Here is a 15,134-nt window from a genome sequence, read left to right as displayed (position 1 = left end):
AGCAAACAGAATCGTATATAAATTAAGGTAATCACAAAAATCATATCCTATCACGTTTGCCGTATTTTATTGGTTACAAGCAAGTCACAGGCCCTGTCCACACTCAAGAGGGGAGGGATTATACAAATGCCTTAACACCAGGATGTGGGGACCATAGGGCCATCTTAGACTACATCCTCCACAGGTAAGTTCCAAATATGTTTTTCTTTTCAAAGTTGTTTTTGGCTATTCTAGGTCCTTTGAATTTCCAAATAAATTTTAGAATTAGCAATAAATTTCTACCAAAAAAGCTTGCTGAAGTTTTTATTGGAATTTATTTATAGTTCAATTTGGGTACAAATAACGCCATAACACTATCAAGTCTTCTGATCCATGATCATATTGCATCTCTTCATTTATGTAGGTCTTTAATTTCTATCAGCAATGTTTTCTAGTTTTCAATGTACAGATCTTGCACATTTTTTTCAAATTGGTTCCTAAACACTTTTTATTTTTGATGCTATTTAAATGGGATTTAATTTTTTTTCCATTTTATTCTAAATTGCTTAATCAGTAAATTTGGAAAAGTAGACTCTTCCCTTTGTGGAAAACCAAGGTTTTCCTGTGCTTACTATGACTAGGAAGGCAAGCATGTTAAGTAAAGGGGAATATTACACTCCCATTTGCCCTCACTTCTAAGCAAGTCCTCTTATCTAAGTCTTATCAGCAATAAAACTGACATCTTGCTCTTCGTCCAACTATCTGATATCTATGGCTATTTTTCAATTGGTTCTGAACTGTTGTAGGGAAGGGGGGTGTGATTTATTAACCCCCTAAAACCTCAACATCTCCTCCATCCGACTGGTGAAGTCTACTTGCTTCCTGTGTTCATGACAACTTCCTGACATTCCCTCCCATGTGTCCTTGCTTGCACTTCCTGTGATGCATGTGGCAATACTTAGCTGCTCTCGTTTGTTAATATAGCCTTCTCCATCCTCCTCCTCCTCCTCCCTCTAAATATGTAAAAGTCTCAAAAGCATGAAGAAAAACCCATACTTATCTTTGTAGCCCCAATGCTTAACACAATGTTAAGCAGGCAATAGGTATTCAATAAATGCTTGCCTAATGAATTATGACCACAAAATGACATGATTTCAGTCTTGAAAACGGGTAACTGTTAGTTATGTAATAGTTAATGAAATAACAGAACACAAAATCCTGTACGCATTAAGATTACAACTATATAAAAATGTATGTGCATTGAAAGGTGATATGTAAAATAAATTGCCATTGTGTTTGGTATCTTTTTAACAATAATTTTCTTAACCTTTCACTATTGCTGATGTCTGAATTGCCTCCCCCGACACACACACATGTGGGTTCGGGGTGGGGGTTAATGTCACATGGGACACCGAGACTCTGAGGGCAACCAAGTGAAGGAAGTTAGAGAAAGCAGGATTAAACACGAGAGAAACCAAGTCCAAATGCCAACCAAGTCCAGGGGCCAGGAGCAGGGTCAAGGAAAGAGATCACAGAGACTGGAGTTCAGAATTAGAAGAGTCAGGATCACTGGTGAGCAAAGTTTAGGGTGGAGGGGAGTTCAAGCATGACTTCCTTAAATATCTGTGGGGGTCTATGGATTTCATTTGTTTCACTTATGATTTTTAAAATTTTTGCTATTTTAATATTTTCTTTTAATTTAAGTTGTTCCTATTATTAGTATCCTCTTGTTTAATGAATGCAGTATCTTCTTTTATCTTTCTGAGAATATAAAATACAATTTGGGGGGCTTCTCGTGGCGCAGTGGTTAAGACTCTGAGCTCCCAGTGCAGGGGGCCCAGATTCGATGCCTGGTCAGGGAACTAGATCCCACATGCATGCCACAACTAAGAGTTCGCATGCCACAACTAAGGAGCTGGTGAGCCACAACTAAGGAGCCGGTGAGCCACAACTAAGACCTGGAGCAACCAAATAAGTAAATAAATAAAATAAATATTAAGGGACTTCCCTGGTGGTGCAGTGGATAAGAATCTGCCTGCCAATGCAGGGGACACGGGTTTGAGCCCTGGACTGGGAAGATCCCACATGCTGCGGAGCAACTAAGCCCGTGTGCCACAACTACTGAGCCTGCGCTCCAGAGTCCATGTGCCACAACTATTGAGCCTGCATGCCGCAACTACTGAAGCCCACGTACCTAGAGCCCGTGCTCCGCAACAAGAGAAGCCACCACAAGGAGAAGCCCGCACACCTCAACGAAGAGTAGCCCCCGCTCGCTGCAACTAGAGAAAGCCTGCTCACAGCAACGAAGACCCAATGCAGCCAAATAAATAAATAAATAAAATTTAAAATCTTAAAATAAATAAATATTTTTTAAAAGACTCAATGCAGCCAAATAAATTTTAAAAATTAAAAAGAAAAACAATTTGGGGGGGAAGTTTTCTTGTGCTCCCTTTGCATGGTCTCTATTTTCTTTGAGTTATGTTTACTGTTTGTTTTGTTCTCTGACTTTTGTGTTGGGGAATTTCCTCAAATGATATTAGTTAACATCTATTGAGCATCTACTATATGCCAGACACTGCGTGCTGGTTTCACAAAGATGAATAAGACAAAGTTCTAAGCAGGATAAATACAAAGATTCCTAGGCCTATTAAAGTGTTGAAAATCAAAAACAAAGAGAAGATACTAAGAGCAGCCTGTACTGGTCAGGGTTCCCCAGAGAAACAGAATGAATAGGATATAGACGTAGCTATAGTTAGATACATAGATATATATACTGATGGCTTCCAAATCCCTTTCTCCAGTCCATATATACCACCCTCAAATCAAATCCATCCAAAATTGATCTCATCACATTCTTACTTCCCTCAAATCACAAATCTGCTTCTTCTGTGTTCATTTTCTCAATGGCACTATTATCTACCCAGCTACCCAAGCCAGAAACCTGAGAGCCCTCCTCATGAGTCTACTTCCTTCCCTGCACTCTCTATATCCACTTTCCCCAAGTTCTGCTTCTTCTAAATTCTGAATATCTCGTGTTCATTCCTTCTCTCCAATTGCACTATCACTGCTCAAGTTCAAGCCTCATCATCTTTAGCTTGAGCTACCACAGTAAAACTCTCAGAACTTCAGCTTCAAACTACCCACAACACTACTGACAGCCTAAGTAACACAAATCAGACTGTGCTATTGTACCTGTGGACAAACTCTAAACTCCTTAGAATGCCATGCAAGTCCCGTCCTGTCAGAAACTGGTGCTTGCCTCTGTGGTCCAGCCTTATCACTTCCACTTCCCTTATAATCCAAGAGTACTGAAATTACTTGTAATTCATCCCAACAAGTCATGATCTTTGTTTTCCCCTCCATGCCTTTGCCCATGAAAAGAATCCTTAGAATGCCTACTTCCACCTTGTTCATTTATAAAACTCTTATTTATTCTTTATAAGACATCTCAGTCATCATTTCTTCTAAGAAGCCTTCCTTGATCTCCCCAAGCTGGGTTAGCAGCCTCCTAAGTGGTCCCATGGTTATGTGTATATATTTCTCATAATACTTAACCCTTAAAGCTACCTTGTTACATATGTGGCCCCCAAGTTTACAAGTGAACCTTTCAATGACCAGAACTTGTGTCTTTCATCTTTATATTTCTTAGCACATAATAGGAGCTCCAAAAATGTTTGTTAAACTAAAATAATTTCTTTCCTTCTCCAGTCAATTTGTACTATAGTTGCTAGTTTCCTCATTTGATTTTGTCCCTCTTCTCCTTAAAGATTTGCCAATAGCTTCTGGAGAATAAAGTCAACATAGAGGAAATCAGAGCCAAGAGATAGAGAAAAAGAGACAGAAGAGGAACATGCCTTGTCTGTGACTTGCCTACTTGCTGGCCACTCCCTGACGCAGGAGTCATTATGTGACACATCCCCCAGGGACTGATTCAAGGATGGACATGAACAGGACACAAATGGAGGGGGAAGAAGTGGGAGGAAGGCCATTTGGACTCACTTGAAACACACAAAATAATGGCATTCCCGTAAGAAAGAGGGATTCTATCACCCAAAGAAGTAATAAAGGAAAGAATTGAAGTAGATAAAAATTATAGCTAATCTACTGTAAGGGAACAGTGTGTCTAGAATCCCCTTGTTCCCCACTTATCCACCTGGCAAAGTCTGACTCATGCTTCATGATCTATCCCAAAATTCATGACTCTGTAGTCTTTCCTGACTCCCCATGACAAAAGTTGTTGTTTCCCTTTTTAAGTTCCTATAATTTCACGCTCAGTAGCAGGTATAATGAAGTTAGATAGGCCTGGTTTCAATTCTAACTTTGACTCCTCATCTTTAAAATGGGGATACCACCATCAACCTCAAAGGACTGTGGCTGCGATTAAAGATGTCAGTATAAAATGACTGCATATATTAGGCACTCAGATGTTAATCTTGCTCCCTCCTCCTCCCCACCTTATGCCGTATTAGAATGAATTCTTTGGAGAATTAAGTTTTTACTCTTCTGTATTCCCAGCGCCTAGGCAGAGCTTGGCATATATTGGGTTCATGATAATTGTTTGATAATAGACAAATATGGAGAGGGGGATACTGTACTGATGGAAAAAACAATTACCTATAGTAAAGTTGGCTGTATGTAGGACTTGCTCCTCTGGTAAACTATAAATTCCCTGAGTATAAGGGCCACATTATGCAAATCTCTGCATTATCCTTGCCATGATTTAACAAAAGGGCTTTGCTGGTAAGAATTAAAAGACTTGAGATTGGATAGCCCCAGGATGGGTGAATTTGGGCAGCTCTTCCTCTGAAGAAGTCAGTCTTATAAAGTACGTGGCTATGCTGTCCTCTGAAGACCACAGATTTTTCTCAGAACATCACTGAAATAGATCTCCCTATTAAGAGCTATACCCAGAACTCTGCTGAAGCTTTAAGTTTTCACATGTGAAATGTTGCAAGAAGCTCTTCTAAATTTCCCAAATAACAATTTCTAAAAATAGGGAGACCCAGGAGTTAAAAACACAAAGTTTTCTCATTGTTCTTCTTTCTCAAATTTCTTATACTGAGGAAACTGTTTTTAAAAAGTAAGCATGGGGAATTCCCCGGTGGTCCAGTGGTTAGGACTCTGTGCTTTCACTGCCGAAGGTGTGGGTTCAATTCCTGGTTGAGAAACAAAGATCCCACAAGCTGCGCGGTTTGGCCAAAAAAAAAAAAAAAAAAAAAAAAAAAAGTAACCATGTGTATTGCTATTACAGTATACGCTATATTTATTAGACAATTGACAAGAAAAACAATGTTTGGCACAAGAATGCCAATTTATTCTTTTATGGACACATGAACACAAAATATCCCTGCAGACCAAAAAAAAATTGCAAAATTTAAACAACCATCATCTTATCTCAACTTGGGGATACCACCCCTCCCTTAATAGTTTAGAAAGTACCTCGTATTGCTAGAGACATACATCCAGTCCAAATTTAATAAAATACATTTTAGAACATTACAGGCCTAACAATATAGAAACAAAAATGACACCATGAGTCAAATGAACAAGTGCAAACATTTTTCAGCTACTAGACATAGAAAGAGCATGAATATGTCAATAGCAAGGGGTAAGAAAATGGTTAATCGATAACAAGATCTTCCCTTTAATTTTACAAGGAAAAATCCTTGGAGTTGAAGCAGTATTGATACAATGCCCTCAGCCTCCACTTTCTTAAAATGAAAGCAGAGCTACCACCTTGCTATTGAGCAAGAAAATCTTACAGCACATCCACAAAGGGTTGCTAGGGCAGGGCAGAGAGGGTGAGCCTGGTTAAACAGTGGATTACCTTTTCCCACAGGAAGGGTAGGTAGCTGAGCCAGGTAGGTAAGCTCTGATATAGGCTGGGCACCAGATCCTAAAATACAGACCATATAGAATATGCCTGCTTGTAAATCATCTCCTTTGGAAACAGCAAATAGAATTTACAGTAAGAATGAATATGTTCTGTCTGCCCAGACTGCTGGGCAGCTAGTTCACTCTACAGCTAACAACAACAACAAAACATAATTGGTTCAACATTTGGATCTTCACCACTCTTTTAATGTCCCCGTGCCTGATCCCAAAACTGTTAACTCTTTAGCATTGCTACATTTAAATCTTTCACACCACATGACAGTGCCTAAACAGGCTGCATTAAAAAAAACCAAACCGCCTACACCTACTTCTAGAGAATGCACACCTCCCATTGATTGACACATGCATAATGATTCAGCCAGTCCCAAGGGGTTAACGTGTTCAAATTGTCAAGCCAAATTAAAACTATGCATTCAGACCTGCCTGCAGTAAGTATTGCTGCAACTGGTATTCTGCAGTAATTACCTCTCAAAGATTCACCGCTCAGCAAGTTTTTTCCAACAATCCTAATTCTTCTATATTTCTTTCCTTTTGTCCAAAACGGCAGCATTACACCCTCAAAGGTACTGTTTTCCTATAAAAATAGGCCTCCAGGCTTTTCCTCCACCACTACACTGATTTGCCCCAGTGCACTAGGACTGACTGAGGTCTTACAAACTACAGTTCAAGGTCGAGTGTATAGCCCATCTGCAAGCACGTCAGGGCTTCCTGGCACTCCGCCTTGCTCCCTGCTCCATACATGCCAGGAGATGGTTAGAAGTGACGCTTCTTCTGTGCATTATTAACAAGCAAGTCCGAGGCACTCAAGTGCAGATGGGGTGCCCACTGGCCAGCCAGCCAGCCACCAAGAGTTCTTCACATCCTGGACTCCAGCAAGTCATCCTTTTCCTAGAGAAAACTTCCGTTTTTCCTCCTCTTGCGTCCAGGGTGGCCAAGCTGAAGGGTATTTTCTGCGCTCTCCCTGAACAAGTGTGAATAAAAAGCAGCAGCCAGCCCCTCACCAACGTGTCCTGATTTGTAGTGTCCAAGTGAGGTATTTGCAAAAAAGGAAAATCTTAAGAAATTAACATCCGCCATCTCCTTCACTCCTGCCTATCTTGTGCCTCAATTACAGAGCTTGCTTTCATCCCACTCTATGAAGAGAACAAGGACGTCTGCACTTGTATCTTAATGAGCTTTAAGACTCCATATACATTATAAAACTCTCAGAGACCAGTCTCAGCAAACACTGGTGGCGCCGCTGATCAACAGCACATGGAAATGTAAACTTCAATGTATTTACAAGCTTGTTTAAAAGACTGAAGAAAAACAGTGCTTTATATTGCTGGGATTTTGAGAAGGCTAGTTTAAGAGATTTGGACCAGCTAATGAGTTCAAGCAACATCCTTCACCGTTAGATCCAGTGTTTCCCCCACCAGCAGTTTCCAGACAGAGGTGGCAAAACCGTTTTACTACACTGCATCTATCTCTTCCCCCAGCACCTTCCTCAGCCATATGGAGTGGCTCTGGGCCTTTTATCCCTCCTTTCAGCTCTCACTCCTGAGGTTCCAGGACAGAGAATTCCAAGTCAGTAAAATTTGGGCTGGGAAACACTGGCTGGAACTATCAAGACTCTATGTAACTGTTGTCCATTCACAAAGTATTATCTACACTAAATACAAAATACCTTTTCCCCCACATTTTAACTGATGCTTGCTTTAGATCAACTCCCTTTGTTTGGACAAGAAAGGAATCCTGTCTCTCTGTGAACGGAATCCAGAATCTATTAAGAAAAATCAACCTTTTCTGTGCAGTTTTAGTTTAATAAAAGGAAGGAAACCCCACCAAGTACATTTCAGGTTGAAAGAGAAGCAAAAAATTTGCACTACAAGTAATTGTATGAGTAACCTTGATTCCCAGGGAATAAAGTTTTAAATGCTGGTACATTTTTGCAAGTTGCAGCATCACTCAAGGTACCTTAAGGACTGGCAAAGCCTATTCAATAAGGAAGCATCCTGGTTCTAGCTTATTTTAAAACAAAGTGACAGGACACCAACTGTGACTATAAAACAGATAAAAAGAATTCTTTAAAAAGGCATGGAAATATATGTCTTTTCTGACCAGTTTCAGAAATTGCCAGATTATCATCTATAAGAAACAGCTGATAAAAATCATACCGAAATCTCATCTAAAAAACTACACTGTCAGGGGGAGGAAGACGAGGGACTTTAAAAAATGTTTATTGCCAAAGTTAACTTGCTATGAGAAAAGTTTAAAAATCATTTAGATCTAACAAACCACACAGCAGCATAAAATGGGCACTTTTGAAAACTCTGAAAAATACTAAAAGCTAATTTTTTTCAAAGAGGGGGAAACATGAGTACTTTTACCATGGCAGTGTTATCTGTCACCGCGACATGCATTACATGTGTTACACATTCACAAAAGTCAACCAAATAAGAGAACTGCCTGTCTGAATCTGCAGCCAAATATAGTGCAATTGCCTGGCAGCCTGTACTTGCACCAGCACAAGTCTGTAGAGATCAATAGATAAAGTAGTAAAACTAATAAAACTCTGTAAAACTTTCAAAAATTAATGCTCGTTAAAGGCATTTACAGTGGTGAAGTCAGAAATCTCCATTAAAAAGCCTATGGACCCACACAATTAAATAGTTACACTGAACTGAAGTAGATTGTTTGGTTTTTCTCTCCCATTTATGTATATACCCCACTCGACGAATACAGAAAAAAGGAATAAGCTTCTCTTGTAAGACTAGAGGGATGCGGTGAACACCACAGCTAGCAAAATAGTCCATAGAAACCTTTCTCATAAAGTCCTTTAGAAAGTTCAGGCTGATTAGCCTTTGCATGATGAGGTAAAAATTCAGTCCAGTGCATCAGAGAAGATAATCAATGAGTATCTATTACTTTAAAAAAATGGCTCAATTTTGTTGATGCATCAGACAGTGCTGCGAAGTATAGATTCAGTGCAACTATTCTGAGTTGCTGGTAGAAGACCACCTGAAGTCAACTTGGCTCTCTCTAGAGGCAGTAGGCGTTTGAAACATTTTGAGCCTGCATGGGGCGCCAAACTGGTTGAGTTCTTTTTCTGAGACTCTCAGGCAAAATACATTGTGTGCTGGGTATCATGGTGGATCTGCACAGCTTTAGCCAAGGCCTGAGGATCTCGGCCGTTGCTCTGTCCTGACACATGACTGCCTTCCGCACTGTAAAGAAAAGAAAGCAAAAAAACCAAGAGTAACAAAAGATCACTTCAAACTCCACATGTTTCAAATAGCATGAATAGTACTAGACTCAAGATCTTGGGCTCAAGGTGTGGCTCCTTAAATAATTTGTAACGTCTCTCTAAACATCAGTTTGCTCAACTGAAAATGCAATACAACTTATTTAATGGGCTGTTGCAATTAATTAGAATAATGTCTGCAAAGACCCAAATCTTCAACAGTGCCTACACAAGGACTTCCATTGTCTGTTATGTCTGGTTAATGCCTACTTGTCCTTTAGGCTTCAGTCAAATGTCATTCCCCCCAAATAAATCTTCCCTGATTCTGAAGTTCAGGTCAGAGCCACCTGGAATATACTTTCACAGAATCCTCTACTTTTATTTTATTTGAAGGATTATTATTTGGATAATTATTTATTTCCCTACTGGGATGTGATCTCCGAGAAAGCAGCAACTTTGTCTGTCTTACTCACCACTAAATCCCTAGTGCCTGCCACATAGCATTGCCTCAATAACCATTTGTTGAATGGATGAATGAATGAATGAATGAATGTGCTTAGCACAGTGCTGGAACATAACAGATACTCAGCAAATGTTACTATGCCACCAGCCTTTCTTGTCTTCCCCTCACTAGCTATACGACCCTGGACAAGTAACAACTCCTCTGAGCTTGATCTTTTAGGATAACAGTAACAACTTCTGAACATACCTTTTAAGGGCACCATGTGATAAAGGGCTTAGTAAATGGGAAATCACCATCCCTCTTCTGACTTCTCTACTTAAATTATTATTACCCTTATTATCTAGGCTCAAAATCTTAGTCATTTTTTACTTCATCCTCTTCTCTGTCACTCACATCCAATTAACTGTTGAGTAATATCTATTTTATCCCAGGATTAGCCTCTTATGTTAAACAAAGGTAATCTTGCTCTAACAAACATATTCTTCCAGCTTCATGCCTGCTATTCCCCTTTCAAATGCTCCAACCAAAGAAAACTTGCTATTGTTCAAACATGTCACTTGTCTTCTCTTCTTTGTGTCCATTATTCCCTCTGCCTGGAAAATTCTTTTCTCTTCTTTGTAGAGCCAAATCCTACCCATCCAGCTATGAAATCTCTAACAGACTTTCCTCTGATGTCCAATTGCACTTTCATCTATACTGCTATGGGCTAATTGTCGGTTTTATGTTCGCCTGTATTGTATCCCATACTGAAGCATAAAATCCCAGGAAACATGTCATCCTCAACTTACAGTTTTTAGTACCTAGTACAGTGTTGGGCACACAGGCAATACCTAGTAAATGTGTTGAATGAATATGTATATTAAAGAATGGAAGGTACAAAGCCACAGCTGGGCATTTTCCATAATAGCGTCCTTTCAACCCGTACAGAAATAGACTTGCAGTGGAATGTCTACTATTTAGCAGCTGAATTCGGACTTGGGGAAGAGCCCAGAAACGGCTACACTTCACAGATGGTCATTTGGAAAAAAAACTTTAACGCAGAAAGCTTGTTGAGTTATTTAATAGTAGCTCAATAACAGGTCAATATGTCTGATTCTCCTGAGATCCTTATTTGGGGGTGAGAATGGTCTGGTACCCCACCTGTTCCCGACACAAACCCAGGTTCCCTCTGATGCATTCTCCAAAACTGTACTGAAAGTAAAGCGAACTGGTCAGGACTTCCCCCTTGCATGAAGTGGAATCCACAGGCCTGTGACTGCTCTGACTGGAGCCAGGGCACTGGGCTGGACACCTTTTGAGGCTGCTTAGGACCTGAGCAGAACTGAAATGCATTTGGCTCTATGGGAAATCCACAGGCAGTTTCAAATGAGACTGCTTTTTGGGGCAGACTTTAGACACATCATACAAGTATGAACAAGCCTGGGCAATTTTTGGACCAAAAGTCACATTATCAGCTTTTAAAGGCACATGCAATTTTATTTGCTCCTTGAAATGTAAACCTTAAAAGGAAGTTTAACTCTTCCTAAAAGTTTTCTATAGTAGCTCATTTTTTTTAATATGCTGCTAACACAGACAGAAAGATTTTATTTGCCTGAGAAACTTGCCTGTCATGATCTTTATCCACCAGATGATACCTTGCCCTGAATGCTACAAGGCGGGCATAATAGGCAGGGGCTGGAATAGAGACTGAGCGTGTGCACCGCACATAGGTATGACATAGCTGGTAAGTTAGTAACTGGAGCTCATCTGCAGTGAAGCAGTTGTCATCCCACAAGACCTGGTAATGTGAAGGACGGCTGGTTCCCTGGAGAAAGAGTTTTATGATTAATGTCTCTGACATGGGTTGACTACCTGAGAGAATTGAAACCTACTTAAATTCAGAAATATTCCTGCCTAGCACACCTACAAGGAGATACCTAGACCAAAAGATAACAGTCCTAGGATACAAGCATTAACAAAGTTATGTACAGTGTTTAATAACAAGTCTACTCAAGCTAGTTGCTGAATTTGCAAACACCTCCTTATCAAATCAAAGACCTGGACTAGCTTCCAAATTACCTGAATTCCTGCATGACTACAGAGGTAAAAGTCAAACTCAGATGGATGCGTGATGGTGCTATCCACGGTAGTGCCTGCTGGTACATTGCCACTTTTCCCCACCTAAAAAAAAAAAAAAAAAAGTATAATTAGTCATCAAAGTGCTAAATTGAGCTCAAGCCATTAGTAACAAGTTAGTATACTGCTCTTAAATGAACTCTTGAAAATCAGTTTAATTCAAGATGTTGAATTTTCTGTAACTTTCCCTTAGCCCAACTATTTCAACCTTAGATATTTTCTCAAATATACTCCACGGTTTCTCTAAGGGAATCCAGACAAAGAATTATTTTTACCTGTGGCTTTGGGCTGCATTATTGTCATCTATTTTACAGATGACACTTTGGTGTGTTCACAGAGGGGGGAAAAAAAGACATTTAAGATGGATAAGCTTCCTGAGGGAAAAAAAAATCAGTTTTATTCCTTATTTGGAGTAAAAAAAAAACAACCTACAACTTTCAGTAAAAGTTAAGATGAAGGAATCTTTGAACTGGTTCACCAGGTTCAACAAAATTAATACTTTCACAGGATCAATAAAAGAATTCACTGGCACATGCATTATCAGGAAGAGTGTGTTGAAATGAGAATTAGGAAAACCATAGTTTCAGTTCTAAGCCCAGCCTTGCAACTACATACCTTGAACAAAGCATAGTATCTTTGAGCCTCAATCTAATCATCCATAAAATTAGGTGATGATCTCTGATACTTTTAAAATTCTAAAGTTCTTCTATAGCCAAATTCTAAAATCAAACTTCTAGAAAAGCAGAGAGGAGAACTTCAAGGAAAGGAATTAAATCTTGCTATTTCGTCAGTTTTCATCCACTTCTGCTGTACACAAGGGTTCCACACGAGGTAGTACATTTAGCATATTGGCACAAATTTGATGGGAACTTATTTGGCTCCATTCTAACTATTGTTAACTTCAGCTGAAGATCATGCACCAATGCATACAATAATAACATACATGAGTATAGAAAAGTCTCATTCCGTGAAATTCATATGTGACCTTGGGTACCTAGCTGGACAAGAGGAAATGTAACTGAGCTACAATCATTCTAGTATTGTTTCCCAAAGTGTATGCTTTAGAAATATTAATTCTGCAGGATGTGTTTAGGTGTTTTATGGTCAAATAAATTTGAGTGATACTGGGTTAAACCACAGTTGAAAGGCTTTTCTATTGTATGACTTCTCAGAACCTTTATCTAGTAATGTATAATCTTTAAGAGGGAGATGAAGTATACAGCATTTCCCAAACTTATTTGACCATAGAATCCCTTTTTAAAAATCTCTTGGAATCTACAGATGAGAACCTAAAGAGGTGCTGCCCTAGGGAAAAGGGGGTCCAGGCATGTTCATTTCAATAATTATTGCTTGAGCACCATGTGCAAGGCTCTGCAACAGATGTTGGGGATGAGAGACAGAGTCACAGAGAGAACTAAAGAACCTGTCCTCCTGCTCTTCATGAAAGTCACAGGCAATGAACTGCAATGCAATGTAATAAGGGCCTTATGGAAGAAAAGCTGGTGGGAGGAAATGGTTGAGCCATGCCTTATAGGATAAGTACAGGTTGGATAGAGGGGATAGAATGAAAATGGAAACATTCTAATACCCCTTACAGTCAGGAATGGATAAACAAACTGTGGTTCATCTATACCACAAAATACTACTCAGCAATAAAAAAGGAACAAACTACTGATACACACAATAACGTGGATGAATCTCAAATGCATTATGCTAAGTAAAGAAGCCAGACCAAAGGCTATGACTTCTTTTCATATGACATACTGGGAAAAACAAAACTATAGGGACGGAATATACATCAGTGGTTGTCAGGGGCTGTAGGTAAGGGAAAAGGTTGACTACAAAAGGGCATAAGAGAGTTTTTGTGTGTTTTTGTGCGTGACAGAATCATTCTATATATTAAGGTGGTAGTTACACAACTGTATGCATTTGTCAAAACATGCAGAACAGTACGCTAAAAATAGTGAATTTGACTGTGTCTATATTATATCTTATTATAAAAATAATGGGGAAAAAAAAAGTGGGATGGATGTGGTCACTCCAGGGATAAAAATACACAATGTATATGGGAAATGGAAATAGTCACATTGTTAATGAAAGGGGTGTATGGGGGCATGGTGAAAGATCAAACTAAAATGTGTTTTGGCTACCGTGGGAAAACACTGAGCACCATAAGAAAGCATCTGGTAGGCAATAGGGGGAACATGAAGATTTTTGAGCAGTGGAGTGGCAGGATAAGATCTGTATTTTAAAAACCTAGCCCTGACAGTAGGCGGAGGATGCATTTGTGAAGGAGGAATGGAGACAGGGAGACTGCTAGAAGTCTCCTGCAATACTGAAGAGTTCTGCCTAGGGCAGATGGAACACACAAGAGGAAGAGTTGAGACAAGAGATTTCAGGGCAGAACACAGAGAATAGTTTGACCCACTGGACATGGGAAGGGGGGACAGGAATAGAGGAGAAGAATTTAAAGACAACTCTGAAGTTTCTCACTTGGCTGACTAATATACAGTGATGCCAAGCAATAGAAGAATAGGAATATTGGGGGAGGAATAGCTTTTAGATGCGGATAAAACAATAAGGAGAAGGTTTAGATGTGCTTTGCTTGAAATGCCTGTGGTAGATTGTATCATTGGTGCCAAATATTCCCATGCCCCTCCCTGGGGGAGGATTATACATCCTTACCCAATTAACTCAGAAGTGGCCATGTAACTTCCTTTGGCTAATAAAATGTGGCCTGAAATGTACTACTTCTGGGCAGAAGCTTAAACAGCCAGCATATGGCTTGTCTTGTATCTTTTTTCCCCTCTACTACAATGACTGGTGAAGTTCCAGACAGATGCTTCTCTGTCAGCCTAGGTTCCAAAGGGAGGACAGCGAGGTCCCAGTTGCAGCAGTGCCACAATGAATGTGTAATGTGAACAAGAAATAAATCTTAGTAAGCCACTAAGACTTTGGAGTCTTTTGTTACCACAGCACAGCCTAGCCTATCTTGACTGATACAATGCCTACAGAGCATCTAAGTAAACTGGTAGACAGAAGGGCAGATCAGGAGCTGCATAGAAAATCTGGGGCTGGGGCTTCCCTGGTGGCACAGTGGTTGAGAATCTGTCTGCCAATGCAGGGGACACGGGTTCGAGCCCTGGTCTGGGAAGATCCCACATGCCACGGAGCAACTAGGCCTGTGCGCCACAACTACTGAGCCTGCGCGTCTGGAGTCTGTGCTCCGCAACAAGAGAGGCCACGATAGTGAGAGGCCCGCGCACCGCGATGAAGAGTGGCCCCTGCTTGCCGCAACTGGAGAAACCTCTCGCACAGAAACGAAGACCCAACACAGCCAAAAATAAATAAATAAATAAATAATTTAAATCTAAAAAAAAAAAAAGAAAAGAAAATCTGGGGCTGGAAATACAGATTTAGGAATCTATAAGCAAATAAGTGAATCCGGAAAAGTAGGCG

At 40.0% G+C, this 15,134-nt stretch overlaps 1 protein-coding gene across 2 annotated transcripts in view; it reads right to left on the bottom strand.

Moving 5' to 3' along the window:
• Positions 1-5,218: 5,218 nt before the first annotated feature.
• Positions 5,219-15,134, bottom strand: part of LOC132363294 (protein argonaute-4) — a 39,315-nt gene continuing 29,399 nt past the window's right edge. Inside the window, exons 16-18 of one of the 2 annotated variants that reach the window (XM_059919028.1) lie at positions 11,619-11,720; positions 11,165-11,364; positions 5,219-9,080 (exon numbers count right to left, since the gene is read on the bottom strand). In XM_059919028.1, coding sequence (XP_059775011.1) covers positions 8,972-9,080; positions 11,165-11,364; positions 11,619-11,720 — 411 coding nt within the window. In that variant the 3' untranslated portion in view covers positions 5,219-8,971. The remainder of the gene's footprint in view (positions 9,081-11,164; positions 11,365-11,618; positions 11,721-15,134) is intronic. The other variant, XM_059919038.1, reaches the window with a different exon arrangement.

This window comes from Balaenoptera ricei, chromosome 1 (genome assembly GCF_028023285.1).
Source record: "Balaenoptera ricei isolate mBalRic1 chromosome 1, mBalRic1.hap2, whole genome shotgun sequence".
NCBI lineage: Eukaryota > Metazoa > Chordata > Mammalia > Artiodactyla > Balaenopteridae > Balaenoptera > Balaenoptera ricei.
This window is presented reverse-complemented; position numbering and strand designations above follow the sequence as displayed.